The 23443-nt window shown below is 44.1% G+C and overlaps 1 protein-coding gene across 1 annotated transcript in view; it reads right to left on the bottom strand.

The window, feature by feature from the left end:
• pah (phenylalanine hydroxylase) overlaps window positions 1–15302 on the bottom strand; it is a 58747-nt gene extending 43445 nt beyond the window's left edge. Inside the window, exons 1-2 of the mRNA XM_078221093.1 lie at window positions 15117–15302; window positions 9646–9753 (exon numbers count right to left, since the gene is read on the bottom strand). Coding sequence (XP_078077219.1) covers window positions 9646–9753; window positions 15117–15158 — 150 coding nt within the window. The 5' untranslated portion in view covers window positions 15159–15302. The remainder of the gene's footprint in view (window positions 1–9645; window positions 9754–15116) is intronic.
• Window positions 15303–23443: the final 8141 nt, after the last annotated feature.

The following is a 23443-nucleotide window of genomic DNA, read 5'->3' as shown; positions in this document are numbered from 1 at the left end:
ATTTATCCAATAACTATTCAAAAGAAGAGTAAGGGAGTCCTCACTGGCCAATATTTACTCTTCAACCAGCATTACTAAAAGACCAGAATATCTGGTCATCATCACTTTGCTGTTTTAGGATTTTGCTGTGCATAAATTGGCTGCCATATTTCCTACATTAGATCATAAAAAATGAAGCTGGTTTATGTCATTTTCCCTTTGAGCTTACTCTATCATTCAACAAGATCATTGCAAGTCTACTTTCTCAACTTGGCTTTTCCATTCTGTCCCCACATTCTTTGATGTCCTTAGTACAGTACCCAAAGACCTTGCAGCCTCTTTCTTGAATATACTCAGTGACAGAGCATCCACAGCTCACTGGGGGGGTTGGGCGGGGGTGGGGGGGGGCGGGGGTAGAGAATTCCAAAGATTCACAGCCCTCTAAATGAAGAAATTTCTCTTCCTCTCAATCCAAAATGGCCAACCCCTTATTCTGAAACTAATACTTCATGCTGCAGATTCACCAACTCGGGAAAACATCTCCCCAGCATTCTACACTATCAGCTCCCTAAAAACATTAGGTGCTTCAATGAGGTCGCCTCTCATTATCTAAAGTACATGGAACATAGGCCTACTCTATGGCGATGACCTGGTGGTATTATCGCTAGACTATTAATCCAGAAACTCAGCTAATGTTCTGGGGACCCGGGTTCCAATCCTGTCACAGTAGATGGTGGAATTCGAATTCAAAAAAAATATCTGGAATTAAGAATCTACTGATGACTATGAAGTCATTGTTGATTGTTGGAAAAACCCATCTGGCTCACGAATGTCCTTGAGGAAAGGAAATTTGCCATCCTTACCCGGTCTGGCCTATATGTGACTCCAGAGCCACAGCAAAGTGGTTAACTCTCAAATGCCCTTTGAAATGGCCTAGCAAGCCATTCAGTTCAATGGCAGCCAAAGATGGGATAAATGCTGGCTTAGCCAGCAACACCCACGTCCCACGAATGAATTGAAAAAGAACTCAATCTTGCCTCACAGAACAATTCCTTTATCCCATTAATCAGTCTAGTGAACTCCCATTGAACTCCTTCTTTGGCAAGTATATCCTTTCTTAGATAAGGAAACCAAATCTATACCTAATACTCCAGGTGTGACCTGCAACAGATAACAGACTTCAAAATTCCTCTGCTGGATGTGGGTGCTTTGGTACATCCTGAGGCTGTGAAAGGGGATGGCATGGTGGCACAGTGGTTAGTACTGCTGCCTCATAGCGCCAGGGAGCCAGGTTCAATTCCAGCCTCAGATGACTATCTGAGTGGAGTTTACACATTATCCCCGTGTCTGCATGGGTTTCCTCCGGGTGCTCCGGTTCATTCCCACACTCCAAAGATGTGTAGGTTAGGTTGATAAATTGTCCCTAAGTGTCTGGGGATTAGGAGGGTAAATATGTGGGGTTACAGGGATGGGATCTGGGTTGGATTGTTGTCAGTGCATGTGCGATGGGCCAAATGATGCACTGTAGATTCTAAGATTCTATGAAGGTGCTATAGAAATTGCTTAACAGCTGCTGACTTGTTATTGGCTGCTCAATGTTAACACTAAAGGCCTTTAGTCCAATACAAAACTTGCTGTTTTGGCTTTCTTGAGCCAGGTGAACACCAGTTTGCTTCACTGAAATGCTGGGCCTTTAACAGATGCTATTACTGGTACAACTCGCCCGTCTCCTCATGACAACAGTTTTAAAATCTGGCCAGATTAACCGAGGACTCGTTTGACAAACTCTCCTTTGTTTTGTCAGGAGGCTCAGCTGTGGATCACAACAGAAATCCAGGCACCCGAGTTGATGAAGCTGCTTTGGAAGAGGTTGGAATTTAACACAACAGCACCAGGGATAGGTTTGAGCGCGAGTGCCCATTGTGTTTAAAAGTAAGTGTGCAGGTACAGCGGGCAGTAAAGAAGGCAAATGGTATGTTGGCCTTCATAGCGAGAGGATTTGAGTATAAGGATAAGGATGTTTTGCTGCAATTGTATAGAGTGTTGGTGAGGCCACACCTGGAGTATTGTGTGCAATTTTGGTGTCCTTATCTGAGGAAGCATGTTCTTGCTATAGAGGGAGTACAGTGAAGATTTACTAGGCTGATTCCTGGGATGGCAGGTCTGTCATATGAGGAGAGATTAAGTCGGTTAGGATTATATTCACTGGAGTTTAGAAGAGTGAGAGGAGATCTCATAGAAACTTATAAAATTCTAACAGGGTTAGACAGAGTAGATTCAGAAAGAATGTTCCCAATGGTGGGGGAGTCCAGATCTAGGGGTCATAGTTTGCGGATAAGGGGTAATCCTTTCTGAACTGAGGTGAGGAGAAATTTCTTCACCCAGAGGTGAATGTGTGGAATTCACTACCAGAGAAAGTAATTGAGGTCTGATTTCAAGAATAAATTAGATGTAGCTCTTGGGGCTAAAGGGACCAAGGGATATGGGAGGAAGGGGGATTCAGGATATTGAATTCGATGATCAGCCATGATCTAAATGAATGGCGGAGCAGGTTCAAAGGGCCGAATGGCCTCCTCCTGCTTCTAGTTTCTATGGTTTGTAAACAGTTATATCACATAGTGTATCAAGCAGTGACGAGGATCAAGAGGAGGTGTGCAGTGGGAGGATAAGGGGGTGGAGGTTAGTGCAAGCTGTAAAAAAAACTGTTTCTGAGCCAAACAACTTGTTCAATATGTTACTCATAGAAGAAATCATAGAAACCCTACAGTACAGAAAGAGGCCATTCGGCCCATCGAGTCTGCACCGACCACAATCCCACCCAGGCCTACCCCCATATCCCTACATATTGTACCCACTAATCCCTCTAATCTACGCATCCCAGGACACTAAGGGGCAATTTTAGCATGGCCAATCAACCTAACCCGCACATCTTTGGACTGTGGGAGGAAACCGGAGCACCCGGAGGAAACCCACGCAGACACGAGGAGAATGTGCAAACTCCACACAGACAGTGACCTAAGCCGGGAATCGAACCCAGGTCCCTGGAGCTGTGAAGCAGCAGTGCTAACCACTGTGCTACCGTGCCGCTTTACTGTGTAAACAATTGCCTCATTCCATGAGCCGGAAAGTCAGTACAGACGAAATGTGAGATAACAGGCGAAAGCTAGACAAGAAACACTATAGGTTGCTCGAAAATGCTTCTCCTCAAGATATTATTTTCCAATTGCCCCTTTTGTGACATTTGGCACAAATTGAAAGAGTTGCTGTCCAGTCAGAAGATGTCTACGTTACTAAAAGGTCTATTTACTCAACTGATTTCTTTTTCTCAGAACTTTGATGTTGCAATGTGTATTTTGAATAAGCAGCTCCAATGTTGCAACAGCAGAGTTTAGATATTGCACAAAGGAACATAGAAAGATAACAACACACGAGCAGGAGGAGGCCATTCAGCCCCTCCAGTCATGCTTCACCATTCAACAAGATTATAGTTGATTGTCGACCTCTAAGCCATTTTCCCGCACTATCCCCATTTCCCTTTATATCATTAGTTGCCAGAATTCTGTCAATCTCTGTCTCAAACATATTCAATGATTGAGTCTCCACAGCCCCCTGGAATAGGGAATTCCAAAGATTTGCCACCTTCTTGAGTGAAGAAATTCCCCCTCATCTCAGTCCTAAACCTCTCAACTGGGGCGGCACAGTGGCGCAGTGGTAAGCACTGCTGTCTCACAGCACCAGGGACCTGGGTTCAATTCCAGCCTCGAGTGACTGTCTGTGTGGAGTCTGCATGTTCTCCCCGTATCTGCGTGGGTTTCCTCTGGGTGCTCCAGTTTCCTCCCACACTCCAAAGATTTGCCGGTTGGGTGGATTGTCAGACTTGTCAGTAACACCAACATCCCAAGAATGAATAAATTCAAAAATATATGTTTGTGGTTTAGTAACCTGTCTTTGGGAAAGGATTAGAGGAGAGAATCTTTGAGAAAAGTAAAGAAACACATACGATCCTGAACTTGGTTATTGGTCTATTAATTGAGTGATTAATGCTGGCTGGTACAAGCTGGTGGATAATAGTGAAAGATCAGGAAAATCCTCTCCTGTAAATCTGACTGAACGTTCCTTTGTTACTATGAACTGTAGTGTGTTATTTAACAGAGATAATGATTATTTCCATGCATTGTAACGATGGAACACTGGTTGCCGCAGCTTACTGACATAGAAAGTGAACTTTTATCTGATCTGTTAATTCCACGGGCACTAGTAGAGGGGATGTAACTGAGAGTAACCTGCATACAGCGTACAGTTGCTGACCTTGGATAAGTTTGCGTCATTCAGAACACAAATATTTACAAAGCTTTAGCAAAGTAGCAGAAAGACAGTACATAGAAGCATCAAACTTCTATGTTGGGGGAAGGTGGAAATGGAAGATTTCGCCTGAGGGGGGATTCCAAGAATTCAGGAAAGTTTCTGGATCTGCTGGTTGTAATGGTCCCTCAGAATCTGTTGGGACATGGCCAGTAAACAAAGGAAAGGCACAACTGTATTTAAATACTGGTTTCTCGAACTTGGAGATGGTGCAGAGGAGATTTGTGGCACAGTGGTTAGAACTGCTGCCTCACAGCATCAGGGACCAGGGTTCGATTCCCGGCTTGGGTCTGCTTGGAGTCTGCACGTTCTGTCCAGGTCTGCGTGGGTTTCCTCCCACAATCTGAAAGCCGTGTTAGTTTGGTGCATTGGCCATGCTAAATCCTCCCTCAGTGTACCCAAACAGGCACCAGAGTATGGCGATGAGGGGATTTTCACAGTAACTCCATTGCAGTGTTAATGTAAGCCAACTTGTGACACTAATAAATAAACTTTAAACTTAAAAAAAATGGGTTATATGGAAAGAAGTTAGGATTGTTCTCCATAGGGAAGGTTAAGGGGAGATTTAATGGATGTGTTCAAAGTTAGGAAGGGTTCAATAGAGTGAATCAGGAGAAATAGTTTTGAGAGGATGGTGATGTTGTGTGAATGCCACCGAACTAGTAATCCAGAGACAGAGGCTAATGCTCTCAAGGCTTGGTTCAAATCCCAACACAGCAGCTGGTGGGAATTGGAGCTTTTTGATAAGTTTGGAATTTTAAAAGCGAGTCTCAGTAATTGCAGTGATGAACCCATCATCAATTCTTGTAAAAGCCCACCCATCTGGTTCACTAATGTCCTTTAGGGAAGGAAATCATAGAAATCATAGAAACCCTACAGTACAGAAAGAGGCCATTCGGCCCATCGAGTCTGCACCGACCACAATCCCACCCAGACCCTACTCCCATATCCCTACATATTTTACCCACTAATTCCTCTAACCTACGCATCTCAGGGCACTAAGGGGCAATTTTAGCATGGCCAATCAACCTAACCCGCACATCTTTGGACTGTGGGAGGAAACCGGAGCACCCAGAGGAAACCCACGCAGACACGGGGAGAATGTGCAAACTCCACACAGACAGTGACCCAAGCCGGGAATCGAACCCAGGTCCCTGGAGCTGTGAAGCAGCAGTGCTAACCACTGTGCTACCGTGCCGCCCATCTGCTGTCCCTACTAGGCCTGGCCTACATATGACTCCAGACTTACAGCAATGTGGTTGAATCTTAACTGCCCCTCTGAAATGGCTGAACAAGTCCCTCAGTTTAAGGGTAATTAGGGATGGGCAACAAATGGTGACTTTGCCGGTGATGCCCACATCCCATGAAAGAATAAAAAAACAGAACAAAAATTTAAGGTTATTGGCAGAAGAATCCCAGGCAAGATGAGGACAATATATTTTATGCAGTGAGCTGCTGTGATCTGGAGTGTACTATCCAAACGTTCGGTGGAAGCAAATTCAATACAGCTTCTAAAGGAAAACATTGCATTGCTATGGGGAATGAGATTAATGGGATAGTTCATTCAAAGAGTCAGCATGGGCACAAAGGGCTGAATGGTCTCATTCTGTGCTAAAGATTCTATGAAAAAGTTTATTTATTAGTGTCATAAGTAGGCTTACATTAACACTGCAATGAAGTTACTGTGAAAATCTCCCAGTCGCTGAACTCTGGCACCTGTTTGGGCATACTGAGGGAGAATTTAGCACGGCCAATATACCGAATCAGCACATCTTTCAGACTGGTTAGATGCATTGGTCATGCTAAATTCTCCCTTAGTGTACCTGAACAGGCGCTGGAGTGTGGTGTTTGGCGGATTTTCACAATAAAAGCCAGAAATCGGAGCACCTGGAGGAAACCCACACAGACACAGAGAGAATGTGCAGACTCCACGCACACAGAGGCCCAAGTCAGGGAGCAAACCTGGGTCCCTGGCTCTGTGAGGCAGCAGTGCTAACCATTGTACCATACAATTTTACCAGTAATGTGGCTGAATAAAACCTTTTCTATCATGGATAAAGTTAAGCCTTTGTACTCTTTGCACTCACACACAATGCCCCTAGTCAAAAGGGGACATAGTCTGAAGCCTCAATCCTCCCTATCACTGTAACTTCCGCCACTCTTACTCTATGGGATCTCTGTACTCCTCCAATTCTGGTCCCTAGTGCTTTCCCAATTTTTATGGCTCCACCATTGGCAGCCTGGACTCTGGAGTTCTGGAATTTCCTCCTTGAACCCCGCCTTGGGTCATTTTGCTACAATAATGTAGATCATTGTATCCAAATTTTCATTGGCTTCACGAGAGCAAGGACAAAACAACAGTTTCCTTTGGCAAAGTGGGCCAGCAACTGAAAATCATTGATTTAAAATAATTGACAAATAATAGTAATTGATATTGGGGCTGCACAGTGGCATGGTGGTTAACACTGCTGCCTCACAGCACCAGGGACCCGGGTTCGATTCCCGGCTTGGGTCACTGTCTGTGTGGAGTCTGCACATTTTCCCCGTGTCTGCGTGGGTTTCCTCTGGGTGCGCCGGTTTTCTCCCACAGTCTGAAAGACGTGCTGGTTAGGGTGCATTGACCCGAACAGAAGCCAGAGTGTGGCGACTAGGGAATTTCACAGTAACTTAATTGCAGTGTTCCTGTAAGCCTTACTTGTGACTAATAAATAAACTTAAAAATATAAATAATTGAGGTGGAATTAGAATTTTCTCCAAACAGAAGATTGGTATGATCTGGAATTCATTACCTGAAAATATCGTGGAATAAGATTTCACAGGAACTTTCAGAAAACGATTGTGTGCTTGAAGAAGAATATTACCATAGAACCATAGAAAATGACAGCTCAGTAACAGGCCTTTTGGCCCTTCTTATCTGTGCCGAACCATTTTTTTGCCTAGTCCCACTGACCTGCACTTGGACCATATCCCTCCACACCCCTCTCATCCATGAACCTGTCCAAGTTTTTCTTAAATGTTAAAAGCGACCCCGCATTTACCACTTTATCCGGCAGCTCATTCCACACTCCCACCACTCTCTGCGTGAAGAAGCCCCCCCTAATATTCCCTTTAAACTTTTCTCCTTTCACCCTTAACCCATGCCCTCTGGTTTTTTTCTCCCCTAGCCTCAGCGGAAAAAGCCTGCTTGCATTCACTCTATCTATACCCATCAAAATCTTATACACCTCTATCAAATCTCCCTTCAATCTTCTATGCTCCAGGGAATAAAGTCCCAACCTATTCAATCTCTCTCTGTAACTCAGCTTCTCAAGTCCTGGCAACATCCTTGTGAACCTTCTCTGCACTCTTTCAACCTTATTTACATCCTTCCTGTAACTAGGTGACCAAAACTGTACACAATACTCCAAATTCGGCCTCACCAATGCCTTATATAACCTTACCATAACACTCCAACTTTTATACTCGATACTCCGATTTATAAAGGCCAATGTACCAAAGGCACTCTTTACGACCCTATCCACCTGTGACGTCACTTTTAGGGAATTCTATACCTGTATTCCCAGATCCCTCTGTTCAACTGCACTCTTCAGAGTCCTACCATTTACCCTGTACGTTCTTCTTTGGTTTGTCCTTCCAAAGTGCAATATCTCACACTTGTCTGCGCTAAATTCCATTTGCCATTTTTCAGCCCATTTTTCTAGTTGGTCCAAATCCCTCTGCAAGCTTTGAAAACCTTCCTCACTGTCCACTACACCTCCAATCTTTGTATCATCAGCAAACTTGCTGATCCAATTTACCACATTATCATCCAGATCATTGATATAGATGACAAACAACAATGGACCCAACACCGATCCCTGCAGCACACCACTAGTCACAGGCCTCCACTCAGAGAAGCAATCCTCCACAACCACTCTCTGGCTTCTTCCATTGAGCCAGTGTCTAATCCAAGTTACTACCTCCCCATGTATACCTAGCGACTGAACCTTCCTAACTAACCTCCCATGAGGGACCTTGTCAAAGGCCTTGCTGAAATCCAGGTAGACAACATCCACTGCTTTCCCTTCATCCACTTTCCTGGAAACCTCCTCAAAAAACTCTAATAGATTGGTCAAACATGACCTACCACACACAAAGCCATGTTGACTCTCCCTAATAAGTCCCTGTCTATCCAAATATTTGTAGATCCTATCCCTTATCACACCTTCCAATAACTTGCCCACCACCGACGTCAAACTATTCTCCAGGAATTTTGGGGGAAAGCTGATGTGTCCAACTAAATTGGACCTCTCTTATATGAAAGATTCCAACCTTGTTAGTTAGTCAGATGAAGAGCATACTTGCACCCAAGCTTGAGTTCAAGTTTAAGCTGGAGCGTAACCATGAAGGAATCGCCCCCTCACACTGTAAACTTGAGGGTGAACTCCCCACTTCCTGAGACCCCCTAAATCCACTGCAGCTCCCTTACAGCGGTGTTGGTGTGGGCTTGAATGGTTTGGGTTCTGAGTACATGAACACAAAACATTCTCCAACATACTGACACTTCAATATAATCCATTGACTAAACGACAGAAAGACGAACTGAGAATGGTTTAAGATACAAATCAGCTCCACATACTCCGAATATAAATATAGTCAAAGCACAGTCCCCTACTGATTTCATAGAATCATAGAATCCTACAGTGCATAAGGAGGCCATTCGGCCCATCGAGTCTGCACTGGCCACAATCCCACCCAGGCCCTATCCCCATAACCCCATGCATTTACCCTAGCTAATCCCCCTGACACTATGGGGCAATTCAGCATGGCCAATCCACCTAGTCCACACAGCTTTGGAGTGTGGGAGGAAACTGGAGCACCCGGAGGAAACCCATGCAGACATGAGGAGAACGTGCAAACTCCACACAAATAATGACCCAAGCCAGGAATTGAACTCGGGGCCTGGCCCTGTGAGGCAGCAGTGCTAACCACTGCACCACATGCCGCCCAAAAGGTGGAGCCCTCCTTCTCATTGGGAGCAACCTCCTGCATAATATCAACAATGGCATTTTCACAAATGTCCCAAATTATTCATATACTTTATCCAAAAAGTCATGAGCAAAGGTAATTTAATTCTGTTCTAGCAAACTGCAATAGCTGAATGGAAGGACAGGTTAGAAAGATGTGGGTGGAACTACTGATGGGACAGAATCAAGTGTAGAGACTTTTGTTAATTTCTCCAATATGAATGGGACAGGAATAATCTCAAATTCTGAGTTTAGTGACTAATAATCACGGGCAGATAGGTAACTTGATGAGGATTACCTCAAACATTCGCAAGGCTTTGGCCAAGGCTCCAACCTCTTCCTTTAATGAGAAAATCAGGGACATTACATCACCCTTGGTCGACTTTTCCTCAATATACATTGACTTCTAGAAAGAAAAAAAAGAAACATCATGTTTGACAGAAAGGCCATCTCCTAGATTTGAGTACAAACCCAACTCCAATTTTGTATCAGTTCCAGATGATAACTGCACATTATTCTTTAACCATACCTTCCAAGCCCACAACCGCCACCAAGAAAGACTGGGGAAGGAATTGCATGGGAACATCATCACCTCCACATTCCCCTCCAAGCCACGCACAACCATTCTGACTTGGAAATATAGCACTGTTCCATCACCATCAGTGTGGCGACTAGTTTCACAGTAACTTCATTGCAGTGTTAAAATAAGCCTACTTGTGACACTAATTAAAAAAATATAAACTAAACTTTAAAACTTTATTCCTCAGCTTTATTTTGATGGTGCAAACTACAGCTACATGGTCTCTTTCGCAGTCTGAGTCCAGGGAGGCTTTTGCTTATTGAGCTGCATCTTATTGTCACATAGTTTGATTTATGCTCAGGACTTTTCCAGATGTATTTCCTTCTTGGATGTTCCTTGAACCAGGTATTTAAATAGTCTGTTCATTTGCTGTACATCAATCAATTCACATTTCCCCTCATTGAATGTTTTTAAGGCAAGGATAGATAATTTTTTGAACAGTAAAGGAATTAAGGGTTATGGTGAGCGGGCGGGTAAGTGGAGCTGAGTCCACAAAAAGATCAGCTATGATCTTATTGAATGGTGGCGCAGGCTCGAGGGGCCAGATGGCCTACTCCTGCTCCTAGTTCTTATGTTCCTATGTTCTTATGTTCTCTTTCACCCAGGCCATGAGATCTGACTATGTTGTCTTTCCTGATAGAAGCTATTTTTGCATTTAGATTACCCATAAACCACTTCATTTGTTTTGCATTGGTGTTTGGCTTAAACCGGATTTTCATAATGTGAACTATATCCTCTTCTTCACTGTCAGATGTAGATGTGGAGACTTGGATGATGGCAAGATTGAGAGGCTGGGCTCTGGTTTTAACTCGGGTCACTCTGTCGAGGTGGTTCAGTAACCCAGCAAACATTTCAAATTTCTTCATCGAGGAAGATTCCTACACCTCTCTTGTGCTCTTGACCTCCTGCATTGATGAGCCTGATGTTGCCTGAAGTACGATTACCTGAATCTTTCCAGTGCATTTCACATAAACCAAGAATGTTGACTTTCAAAGGTCTTATTTCATGCTTGACATTTTCCAGGTTGTAATGGGGTTCTCACATTCTATTTTCCGAAGCTAATGTTATTCTTTTGGATGCTAAGACAATCTGGCATCATCTGTAGAAGATGACTAACCATCTTTCCCGGGCTGCCACTGCTGTGTCTTTTCTTTGATTTGTCAGCATAGGAACGAGCATGGTTTGCTGGTGACTTCTGTAGGTTTCAATGCTCAACTAACATGAGCTAGACTCCTCTGCCATTACACCGACCAAGCCAGGTATCCATCAGCCGAGGAGATCCACCATGCTGTTTCCATGGTGGTTGCAGCATAAAGCTGGCATAGGGCCCTTCCAGGAGCTATCAGCCAGGTCAACTGAACAGAGGCTCAAAGAAAAGCAGGATCAACCACACACTGAACACCCTTACCCTAGTTAGTGGCCAGTAGTCATAAATTTAAGATTGTTACCAAATGAACAAATGGAGAAGCTAGAAGAACTTTTTTCCCTACAAGTGGTTGGTAGGACATATAACGCACTATTGAAGAAGCTTGTGGATGCCGATAACACAATAGAAAGAGATGGATTAATATTCAAAAAATGAAGATCCATTGAGGCATGGCGGAGAGGGTGGGGGAGTGGGACTAAGGCAAGACCCAATTAGGGATCTGGCGCATGAGTGATGGGCCGAATGGACTAAAAGCAGCACAATGGAATTATGAGATAACTTTGACCCAGTGATGGTGAAGGAATAGCAATACGTGACCAAGTTGTGATAGAATGTGTGGTGGTGGTGTTCCCATGTGCCTGCTGTCCTTGTCCTTCTCATAGGTGAAGGCATTGGTGGACAAGGGGACTGCTGCAGATGGAACTTTGCCAAGTAGCTGCTACACATCCTGTGGACCGAACCGCAGTTGGCTGACGGTGGAGGAAAAGGTTGATTGAGGTGGTGGGTGGGTTGCATATCAAGCAAGCTGCTCCAACAACATTTTACACTTACATGAATGCCTTTCAAACAACAAACATCACAAGGAACTTGACAGAGGGAAAACTCACCTTGAAAAGTTACAGCACAGCTGGAGAGTGAGCGAGGTGAAGGGCTTTTAGGGAGTTCCATATTCAAGCCAAAATGGTTGAAGTTTCTTCTACCATTGATTAGAGGCTATTGCTCCTGAGACAGATGGCTCTGGGTTAAAGTCCTAGTTCAGAGACTTCAATACAAACCACCCAGGCTGACAGTCCAGTGTCTATTCTGAGGGAGTGCAGCACTGTCAGAGATACTGCCTTTTGATTCAGAGATTAAACTGAGGCCTGGTCCATTTCAAAGTAGAGCGGGGAAACTGACCAATGTTTATCCCTCAATCAACATTGAGGTGGCGCAGTGGTTAGCACTATTGCCTCACAGCGCCAGGGACCCAGGTTCAATCCCGGCCTCGGGTCACTGTCTGTGTGGAGTCTGCACGTTTTCCCTGTGCCTGTGTGGGTTTCCTCTGGGTGCTCCAGCTTCCTCCCACAGTCCAAAGATATGTGGGTTAGGTTGATTGGCCATGCTAAATTTACCCTAGTGTCAGGGGGATTAGTAGGGTAAATCTGTGGGGTTATGGGAATAGGGCCTGGGTGGGATTGTGATCGGTACAGACTCGATGGGCCAAATGGCCTTCTTCTGTATTGTGGGGACCCTATGATTCTAACATCACTAAAAACTGGTTATCCAATCTTGTCCCTTTGTTGTTTGCTGTGTTTCCTCCATTACAACAGTGACTTCACTTCCAAAGTATTTCAGTGAATATAAGGTGCTTTAGGAATGCCTGGGTTTATGCTGTGGAAATCCAAGCTCTTCGTTCTGTCTTTAGCAATGGTTTTGGGTCAAGTATTTGGGGCTGGATCACGCAATCACAAATAACATAAGGACTCTTACTGATAGAAGGTTGATGGATGCCTTGTTTGTCAGAGTGAGTCTTCACAATAAAACCGTCTGTAACTCAGTGTGTCAATCAAGGTAGGGTCACCAATGAGGGTGCAGGTGGGGGAGAGAGATAGTCATTTGGGAGTGGGGGAAATGGTGGCATTGGGGTATGGAGGGGTTTGAGGGAGGAGGCACAAGGGTAGCTTTGCTGGGAGATGTTGCGCTGATACTCTCTGAGTTCCTGGTCAAACTCTTCCAAATCCATTAGTTGCATAAAAGGATTTCCCCTTAAGCTGCCCCTGGTTCTGTTGCCAATCATCTTAAATCTGGTTATCAGCCCTTCAGCTAATGGAAACAGCTACTCTATGTAAACCCTTCATGATTTTAAATGTCTATCACATCATCTCTAAGCTGTCTCTGCCCAATGGAAAACAACCCTAGATTTTCCAGTCATTTCACCTAACTGTAGTCCTTCATCGCTGGAATCATTCTAATCGATCTCTTCTGTGCCTTCTGCAAAGCCTTCACACCTTTCTGAAAGTGCGGCAGAAATGGGCACAAACTCCAGCTGAGACTGAACTAATGTTCTTTATAGTTAGTTATAATTGAACTCAATGCATAAAATTCTCAATTTTAATAACAGATATGTCACCATATGTAAAGAGAAAAAGTGCTTGATTATGCTCCTGTGAAACAGCTTGGAACTAAGTTAAATATGATGTATAATTGCGAGTTGCTTTTGTAGTCCAGGTTTCAGGCAAGAGAAGCAGTTCAATCCATCCAATTCACAATTATATCACTCCCCTTGCTCCATTCCTAATAATACTGAAGCCAGATTTTGAGTCCAGGTGTCCTGGACACATTCTCCCCGTATCTGCATGGGTTTCCTCCGGGTGCTCTGGTTTCCTCCCACAGTCCAAAAATGTGCAGGTTAGGTGGATTGGCCATGCTAAAATACCCCTTTGTAGATATGTAGGTTAAGGGGATTAGCCGGGTAAAAAGGTGGGGTTCTCGGGATAGAGCCTGGGAAGATGCTCTGTCGGACAGACCTCGCAGACTCAATTTTGCACAGTTGGGATTCTATGATTCACCCAATCTCCTTAGTTTCCCAATGGGTGGGTTACATTCATGACCATAAATAAGATCATAAGATGAAGGAGCAGAGGTGGTAGGCCATTTGGCTCATCGAATCAGCTCTGCCATTCAATGAGATCATGACTGATCAGATGTGATAATCCTCAACTCCACTTTCCCGCCTTATCTCCATAACCCTCAATTCCCTTACTGATTAAAACTCTGTCTATCTCAGCCTTAAACATACTTAATGACCCAGCTTCTATAGCCCTCTGTGGTAAAGAATTCCACAGATTCACTAAGCTCTGAGAGAAGAAATTCCTCCTCATCTCTGTCTTAAATGGGTGATCCCTCACTCTGAGCCTATGCCCTCTGGTCCTAGACTCTCCCACAAGGGGAAAGAACCTCTCAGCATCGACCCTGTCAAGCCCCCTGAGACTCCAATATGTCTCAATAAGGTCGTCTCTCATTCTTCTAAACTCCAGTAAGTACAGGTCCAACTAACTCAACCTCTCCTCATAAGAAAATCCCTCCATACCCAGGATCAAGTTAGTGAACATTCTCTGGACTGCCTTCAATGCCATTGTATCTTTCCTTAGATGAGGGGACCAAAACTGTTCACAATGTCTTCCTTCCTCACTTTACACAGAAATAGTATAATGCCAGTGTCTCTATTACAAGGAAGACAGGAATGGGAATGAGATTAAAACAGAGAGTGCACCATATGTTGGTCAACTTCTGAGAAGACAAACTCTTGATAGGCTGACCTGCTGAGTGTTTCTTGCTTTTATCTAAAGTCTCTTGTATTCACAGGAACTGAAAGAGCTGAGGTTTGTGTGTGCTTTCAGAGGAGCCTGATGAAATGAGAGTGAAAGGATGAGAAAGAATAAAGTCGGACATTCTCTCTTCCACCTTCTTCCTTCGGGAAAAAATGCATAAGTCTGAGGTCACGTCCCAACTGGCTCAAGAACAGCTTCTTCCCTGCTGCCATCAGACTTTTGAATGGACCTACCTTGCATTAAGTTGATCTTTCTCTACACCCTAGCTATGACTGTAACACTACATTCTGCACTGTCTCGTTTCCTTCTCTATGAATGGTATGCTTTGTCTGTATAGCGCGCAAGAAACAATGCTTTTCCCTGTATACTAATACATGTGACAATAATAAATCAAATCAAAGTCTCCCAGCACAGCTTTACATCTCAGTCTGAATTAGCAGCTCAATCATTACCTTCGCATTCTCCACATTCTTCTTGGAAAATGCCGAATCCATTGTCTAGACTTTCTTCACAGTTTTGCTGCTCTAATTGCCTGAAGGTTTGCAGTTGTTCTCACAGGAGTTTGCGAGTTGGTTCTATTCACCAGTCTGCACTCTTCGTTCCTACAAACACAGCGCTGCCGACTCTCAGTCAGCGACTCAGGGCAGGGATCTTTGTACTTGCTTATCTCATTGGTGCATTTAAATGCAGTTATGTACACACCTCTTCCCTGACTGATTAATTGATCACCAGTAGTCCCCCTTTACCCATCCACAGCACTGGATGTAAAGATTTCCTCCTCCATGTCCCTAACACTGGCCATGTGTTACTTCCTGCGTTATTACCATAGAATCTTGCTTAATTGAGTTTGGATCCTGATTTATTTTAATGAGCTGAGGTTCTTATTTGCAAACTGACCGGAAAATACTGATGGAATTCTTCCAACCATTTTATCCTGTCTACCTCTGTAATCTCCCCTAGTTCCACAGCCCGCCCAGCCTTTTTCAAAGGGTGAGAGGAATAAAGTTAAAATAAATTTTGATTTGATTTGATTTATTATTGTCACATGTATTAACATACAGTGAAAAGTATTGTTTCTTGCGCGCTATACAAACAAAACATACCGTTCATAGAGAAGGAAACGAGAGTGCAGAACGTAGTGTTACAGTCATAGCTAGGGTGTAGAGAAAGGTCAACTTAATGCAAGGTAGGTCCATTCAAAAGTCTGACAGCAGCAGGGAAGAACTTCTGTATCTTTTTCCTGACGGAAGAAGATGGAAGAGAGAATGTCTGGGTGCATGGGGTCCTTGATTATGCTGGCTGCTTTGCCGAGGCAGCGGGAAGTGTAGACAGAGTCAATGGAGTGGAGGCTGGTTTTGCAACAGTGGTTAACATTCTATCTACTCCAGCACTACAGACATAACAGGGACATTGTAATGAATCGAAGACGATTCATTGTGGCTCAAAGTATAAAAGGGTTTATTACCAACGATAAACAATTATTTACAAACAAGAGTCTGTCAGAATTAAGTATGTGCCTACTCTTCATTTCACTCTGGCTCCAACTGGAGATCCTCTCAGAACCGGGACGTACGCAATAGGACCATAGAAAAGTTACAGCACACATGGAGGCCATTAGACCCATCGTGTCCATGCCAGTCCAAGGACACCAAGGTGCCCTTTCTAATTCCACCTTCCTGCACCCGGCCATAGCTCTGTAGCTCACAGCACTCAATGTGCAGATAGTGCCCTTGCACCCAATTGGTTCACCTTCCCGCCTTGACATTCCATTGGGTCCGGCCTGATCACATGGTCCTCAGGGGCCATGCCACCACAGACATGAACTTAAAACAAAAACTCAGTCCCAATAAACCCAAATTATGTTGTCATTATTCTCTGTTTTTGTTTTATTTTCTTTTGTCTGTCCCAGATATCTGTGTTCCCTCTTTTGCACACCCCAACTTTTAATCACTCTCCGACTGGCAGCTGTAGTTGTCTGGACCCTTAGCTCTGAAATTCCCTCCCTAAACCTCTCCTTCCAAGAGCGTGATGCCCTAAACTGGACACAAAACTCCCGTGAAGGCTAAACCAGTGTTTAATAAAGGTTCATTATGGTTTACTTGCTTCTGAACTCTATACTCTATTTATCAGACCGAAGGGTTGAGGTGTGTTTATTTTAACGCAAGGAGTATAGTGAACAAAATGGATGAGCTTAGAGCGTGGATCGCTGCTTGGAAGTATGATGTGGTGGCCATTACAGAGACTTGGTTATCTCAGGGCCAGGACTGGGTACTTCAAGTGCCGGGTTTCAGATGTTTCAGGAGGGACAGGGAAGGAGGCAAAAGAGGTGGGGAGTGGCACTGTTGATCAGGGATAGTGTCACAGCTGTAGAAAAGATGGGTGCCACGGAAGGATTGTCTACGGAATCTCTGTGGGTGGAGGTTAAGGAACAGGAAGGGGTTGGTAACTTTACTGGGTGTTTTCTATAGGCTGCCCAATAGTAGCAGAGATGTGGAGGAGCAGATTGGGAAAGAGATTCTGGAGAGATGTGATAATAGCACAGTGGTCGTGATGGGTAAGGGGTTTAGATGGGGATGAGTTTGTTAGGTGTGTTCAGGAGTGCTTCCGGACACAGTATGTGGATAAGCCTACAAGAGGAGAGGCTGTGCTTGATTTGATATTAGGGAATGAACCTGGTCAGGTGTCAGATCTATCAGTGGGAGAGCATTTTGGGGATAGTGATCATGACGCTATCTCCTTTACATTAGCATTGGAGAGAGATAGGATCACCCGAGCTAGGAAAGTGTTTATCTGGAGTAAGGGCAACTATGATGCTATTAGGCAGGAAATTAGAGGTATAAATTGGAAGGAGGTTTTCTCAGGGAAATGTATGGAAGAAATGTGGCAAATTTTCAAGGAAAATTTGTGTGGAGCTCTGCACGGCAATGTTCCGGTGTGACAGGGGAGTTATGGTAGGTTACAGGAACCATGGTGCACGAAAGCTGTAACGGATTTGGTCAGGAAGAAAAGAAAAGCCTACAAAAGGTTCAGGGAGCGAGGTAGTGTTAGAAATCTAGAAGAGTATACGACTAATAGGAAGGAACTAAAGAGGGAAATTAGAAGAGCCAGGAGGGGATATGAGAAGGCCTTGGCAGACAGGATAAAGGAAAACCCCAAGGCATTCTACAAGTATGTGAAGAGCAAGAGGAGAAGAGGTGAAGGAGTAGGACCTATCAAATGTGACGGTGGGAAAGTCTGTATTGAACCGGTTGAAATAGCAGAGGTACTCAATGCATACTTTGCTTCAATATTCACAGTGGAAAAGGATCTTGGTAGTTGCAGTGCAGACTTTCAGTGGACTGAGAAGATTGAGCATGTGGGCATTAGGAAAGAGGATGTGTTGGAGCTGTTGAAAAGCATCAAGTTAGATAAACTGCCGGGACCGGATGGGATGTACCCCAGGTTACTGTGGGAGGCGAGGGAAGAGATTGCTGATCCTCTGGCGATGATCTTTGTGTCGTCTATGGAGACAGGCGAGGTTCCGGAGGATTGGAGGATGGCGGATGTAGTCCCGTTATTCAAGAAAGGGAGAAGAGATAGCCCAGGAAATTATAGACCGGTGAGTCTAACCTCAGTGGTAGATAAGTTGATGGAGAAGATCCTGAGAGGCAGGATTTATGAACATTTGGAAAGGAATAGTATGATCAGAAGTAGCCAGCACGGCTTTGTCCGAGGCAAATCATGCCTTATGAGTCTGATTGAGTTTTTTGAAGATGTGACTCGACACTTAGACGGGGGAAGAGTGGTAGATGTGGTTTATATGGATTTCAGTAAGGCATTTGATAAGGTGCCCCATGCAAGGCTTATGGAGAAAGTGAAGGGGCATGGGATACAAGGGGACGTTGCTTTGTGGATTCAGAACTGGCTTGCCCACAGAAGGCAAAGAGTGGTTGTAGATGGGTCTTTTTCAGAGTGGAGGTCGGTCACCATTGGGGTGCCCCAGGGATCTGTTCTGGGACCCTTGCTCTTTGTGATTTTTATAAATGACCTGGATGAGGAAGTGGAAGGATGGGTTGGCAAGTTTGCTGATGACACAAAGGTTGGAGGTGTTGTGGATAGTGTAGAGGGATGTCAGCAGTTGCAACGAGACATAGATAAGATGCAAGACTGGGCGGAGAAGTGGCAGATGGACTTCAACCCAGATAAGTGTGTGGTGGTTCATTTTGGCAGGTCGAATAGGATGGAAGAATATAATATTAAGGGTAAGACGCTTGGCAGTGTGGAAGAACAGAGGGATCTTGGGGTCCGGGTTCATAGGACGCTCAAAGTAGCGTCGCAGGTAGAGGCTGTGGGTAAGAAGGCGTATGGAATACTGGCCTTCATCAATAGAGGAATTGAGTTTAGAAATCGGGAGATAATGCTGCAGCTGTATAGGACCCTGGTCAGACCCACCTGGAGTACTGTGCCCAGTTCTGGTCGCCTCATTACAGAAAGGATGTGGAAGCCATAGAATGGGTGCAGAGGAGATTTAAGAGGATGTTGCCGGGATTAAGTGCCTTATGAGGATAGGTTGAGAGAGCTAGGTCTATTCTCCTTGGAGAGGCGAAGGATGAGAGGTGACCTGATAGAGGTGTATAAGATGTTGAGAGGTATTGATAGAGTGGATTCTCAGAGGCTTTTACCCAGGGCTGAAATGGTTGTCACAAGAGGCCACAGGTTTAGGGTGCTGGGGAGTAGGTACAGAGGAGATGTTAGGGGTAAGTTTTTCACTCAGAGGGTGGTGGGTGCGTGGAACCGGCTGCCGGTAGTGGTGGTGGAAGCGGATTCGATTGAGTCTTTTAAGAGACTTTTGGATAGGTTCATGGAGGTTAGTAAGATAGAGGGTTATAGATGAGCCTAGAAGGTAAGGAAATTGTTTGGCGCAACTTGTGGGCCGAAGGGCCTGTTTATGCTGTAGCTTTTCTATGTTCTATGTTCTATAAATCCCAGGATACCATGTGCCTTTTTAATAACTTTCTCAAATTCCCCTGACAGTTCCATGAGCTTCACACAAACACTCCCAGTACTCTCTGTTCTTGCACCACCTTCCGAATTGTATATTGCCTTTCCTCATGCTTCATATCAAAATGTATCACTCCACAATTCTCTGTATTAAATTTTATCTGCCACATATCTGCCCATTCCACTAGTCTGTCTGTGTCCTTTTGGGATCTGTCACAGCTCCTCACAGCTCACTATTTTTCCAGGTTTTGTGTTTATAGTAGTTCTTGGTGAAGGGCTAACATATTAATATGGATAAAGGATTGGTTAACTAACAGGAAACAGAGAGGAGGATATTTTTTGAGTTGGCAAGCTGTAACTAGTGAGGTACCACAAAGATCAGTGCTGCGGCCTCAACTAGTTTTAATCTTCAGCGTAACAATGGTTTGTATGGTTGAGTTTGTGGAATTCTCTGCCCCAGAAAGCAGTGGTGGCGAGATCATTGAATTGATTCAAGGCTGAGCTAGATAACTTTCTGATGGACAAGAGGGTCAAGGGTTATGAGGAGGAGACAGGAAAGTGGAGTTGAGACCACAGTCAGATCAGCCATGATCTTATAGAATGGTGGAGTGGACTCAAAGGGCTGAATGGCCTCCTCCTGTCCGACGTCCAGTGTTCCTGTCTGCAAATTTTGAAACTGTGCCTTGTATATCCAAGTCTAAGTCATCAATATGTATCAAGAAAATCAGTGTTCCTAATATCGACCCCTGAGGAACACTATTACATACTGTACACCTTTGAAACTCAAAACATCCACCCAATAATGGAGGTATTGCTATGTTGAGTATAAAAGTAACCCATTGGTGTCTGTACATGCATGGCTTAAACTCCTGCACATCTTCCCAGCACAGCCCATATCTCCTACTTGATCCCATGCACTGAGTTAGTAAGCAAAACATCCATTTGTGGGATGGACAATTGAAGTTGACTATTAATGCGAGTTTATCATGTTGAGGTGATGAACAGGCCGATTTATTCCCCGAGTGTATCCAGAAACATATTTTTGTGGTTGGAAAAAGGGGATTGTCATGGAATTATAGAATCCCTATAGTGCAGAAGAAGGCCATTCGGCCCGTTAAGTCTGCACCGACCCATTTTTAAAATCTTAACCAAGCCCGAACCTTATAACCCCACATATTTACCTCCATATTGTGGGACACTAAGAGGCAATTTATCATGGCCAATCCACCTAACTTATCCGCCCTGATCTACTGTACCTTCCTCCAGTCCAAAATATGATGTCCACTATTATTCCTTACAGATGCTGCCAGACCTGCTGAGATTTTCCAGCATTTTTCTTTTGGTTTCAGATTCCAGCATCCGCAGTCAGTTGCTTTTATCCAGTATTTAACTCACTGCCATTTTTCTTCCAGGAATGCCTACCCTGAAGAAGTACTACTCTTCTCTCCGATAGGATTTCCGTATGTCTCTCTACCCCATCCACCTTCACTGCTTTCCATTTCTCTCTTAGTGATTCTGTGGCTATGACTCATCTTTCATTCCCTCACTCTGCAGTATAAATATCTCCCACTTTCTATGCCTTTTAGCTTTGACAAAGGGTCATCTGGACTCGAAACGTCAGCTCGTTTCTCTCCTTATAGATGATGCCAGACCTGCTGAGATTTTCCAGCATTTTCTCTTTTCGTAACTTAAACGGCACGGTGGCACAGTGGTCACACTGCTGTCTCACAGCGCTAAGGAACTGGGTTCAATTCCCATCTTGGGTGACTGTCTGTCTGCACGTTCTCCCCATGTCTGTGTGGGTTTCCTCTGGGTGCTCTGGTTTCCTCCCACAGTCCAAAAGACATGCTGGTTAGGTGCATTGGCCATGCTAAATTCTCCCTCAGTGTACCCAAACAGGCGCCAGAGTGTGGCAACTATGGGATTTTCACAGTAGCTTTATTGCAGTGTTAATGTAAGCCTACTTGCGACACTAATAAATAAAGTTTAACTTCTTGCTTCTGAATCTGAAGTGCAGGGGAGTTCTCCCCACTTTCCTTCAGAATGCTGTTGAATGCACAGATTCATTTTCCATCACTATTGAAACAGCATTGCTCTGCCACCTACAGGTAAAAATAACACATTCCCACTGGAGCAAAATTAGCTCAATCCTGAGTTCCCTGCTTTGGGCATAATCAGGAAATTGTGTTCAAAATATATCTGTCGTTGCACTTTTTTCAAGCTTCTGATCAGTTTATCAGAAGGGGCTGGATAGGGTAGAGATGGAGAGATTATTTCCACTTAGAAAGGAAACTAGAACTAGAGGGCACAGCCTCAAAATAAAGGGGGGTCAGTTTAGGACAGAGTTGAGGAGGAACTTCTTCTCTCAGAGGGCGGTGAATCTCTGGAATTCTCTGCCCACTGAAGTGGTGGAGGCCACCTCGTTGAATATGTTTAAATCACAGATAGATGGATTCCTGATCGGTAAGGGAATTAGGGGTTATAGGGATCAGGCGGGTAAGTGGAACTGATCCACTTCAGATCAGCCATGATCTTATTGAATGGCGGGGCAGGCTCGAGGGGCTAGATGGCCTACTCCTGCTCCTATTTCTTATGTTCTTATTTGTATCTTCGTAAATGTAAAATCTTCCATGAACCAGTGCAGCCGGTCAGTGTAATTAGATGCCATTGCTTTCTCCCAGTTTCCATTAAAAAATATTTCTCAATGTGTTTAAAAATAATGACAATATAATAGATAACTTTATTAATACAGCTGAAAATGGATTTATCACCAAAAATAAGCATTTTTAATAATGGCGTCCAGTCATGCTCCAGTGAGTAACCTAATTTAAAATCACTGAAGACTACTTTTAAAAAACTTAAGTTGACTCACATAATGACTTTAGTTGTACACACTACTCAGTTTCTTAATAAATTCAATACTTTATGATGTGCAATTTAAATTTTTATGGAGAGGTGATGGCCTAATGGTATTATCGCTGGACTATTAATCCAGAAACTCAGCTAATGTTCTGGGGACCCAGGTTCGAATCCCACCAAGGCAGATGGTGGAATTTGATTTCAATTAAAAAAATGATCTGGAATTAAGAATCTACTGATGACCATGAAACCATTGTCGATTGTCAGAAAAACTCACCTGGTTCACGAATGCCCTTTAGAGAAGGAAATCTGCCGTCCTTACCTGGTCTGGCCTACATGTGACTCCAGAGTCACAGCAATGTGGTTTACTCTCAACTAGGGATGGGTAATGAATGCTGGCCAGCCAGCGAAGTCCATATCCCACCAATGAATAAAAAAAGATTAAAACAAAAAATGTATACCTGTGCCTGTGCAGCTAAGACTGTGACTGTAATTTGAAGAGCCTTCCTGAAGCAGCACAATCAATGGAATGTCATTATCCTGACCTAGAGATGTGGCCGGTTTTGTGGGAAAGGCCTGATTCAGATTGATATTACTGGAAAAACTAAGTGAGACAATTGTCCCATTTTATTAATGAGCACAAAATATATCTGAATTAGCTGGAAGCTCAGCTCTGGCCGTGAGGAAAATGATTGAATAAAATAATTGAACCAGCTGAAGCATTAACTGCCTTAAACCAACAGGCAGCAAATTGAGTGTTGCTGAAAAAAGACACTTTGGCACAGAGCACAAACTCATGAATGGGCCGAAGGCCAGCAAAAGCGTCCAGCCAACCTCAGATTACCCTGGAAGGGTCAGGTCTCTCAAAAATTTGAGCAACTGCTGAAGCTAGCTGTTTCACACTGCGACTTTGCAGAAGCAACTCGAGTGGTATTCTCCT

This window comes from Mustelus asterias, chromosome 9 (assembly GCF_964213995.1).
Source record: "Mustelus asterias chromosome 9, sMusAst1.hap1.1, whole genome shotgun sequence".
Lineage (NCBI taxonomy): Eukaryota > Metazoa > Chordata > Chondrichthyes > Carcharhiniformes > Triakidae > Mustelus > Mustelus asterias.
This window is presented reverse-complemented; position numbering and strand designations above follow the sequence as displayed.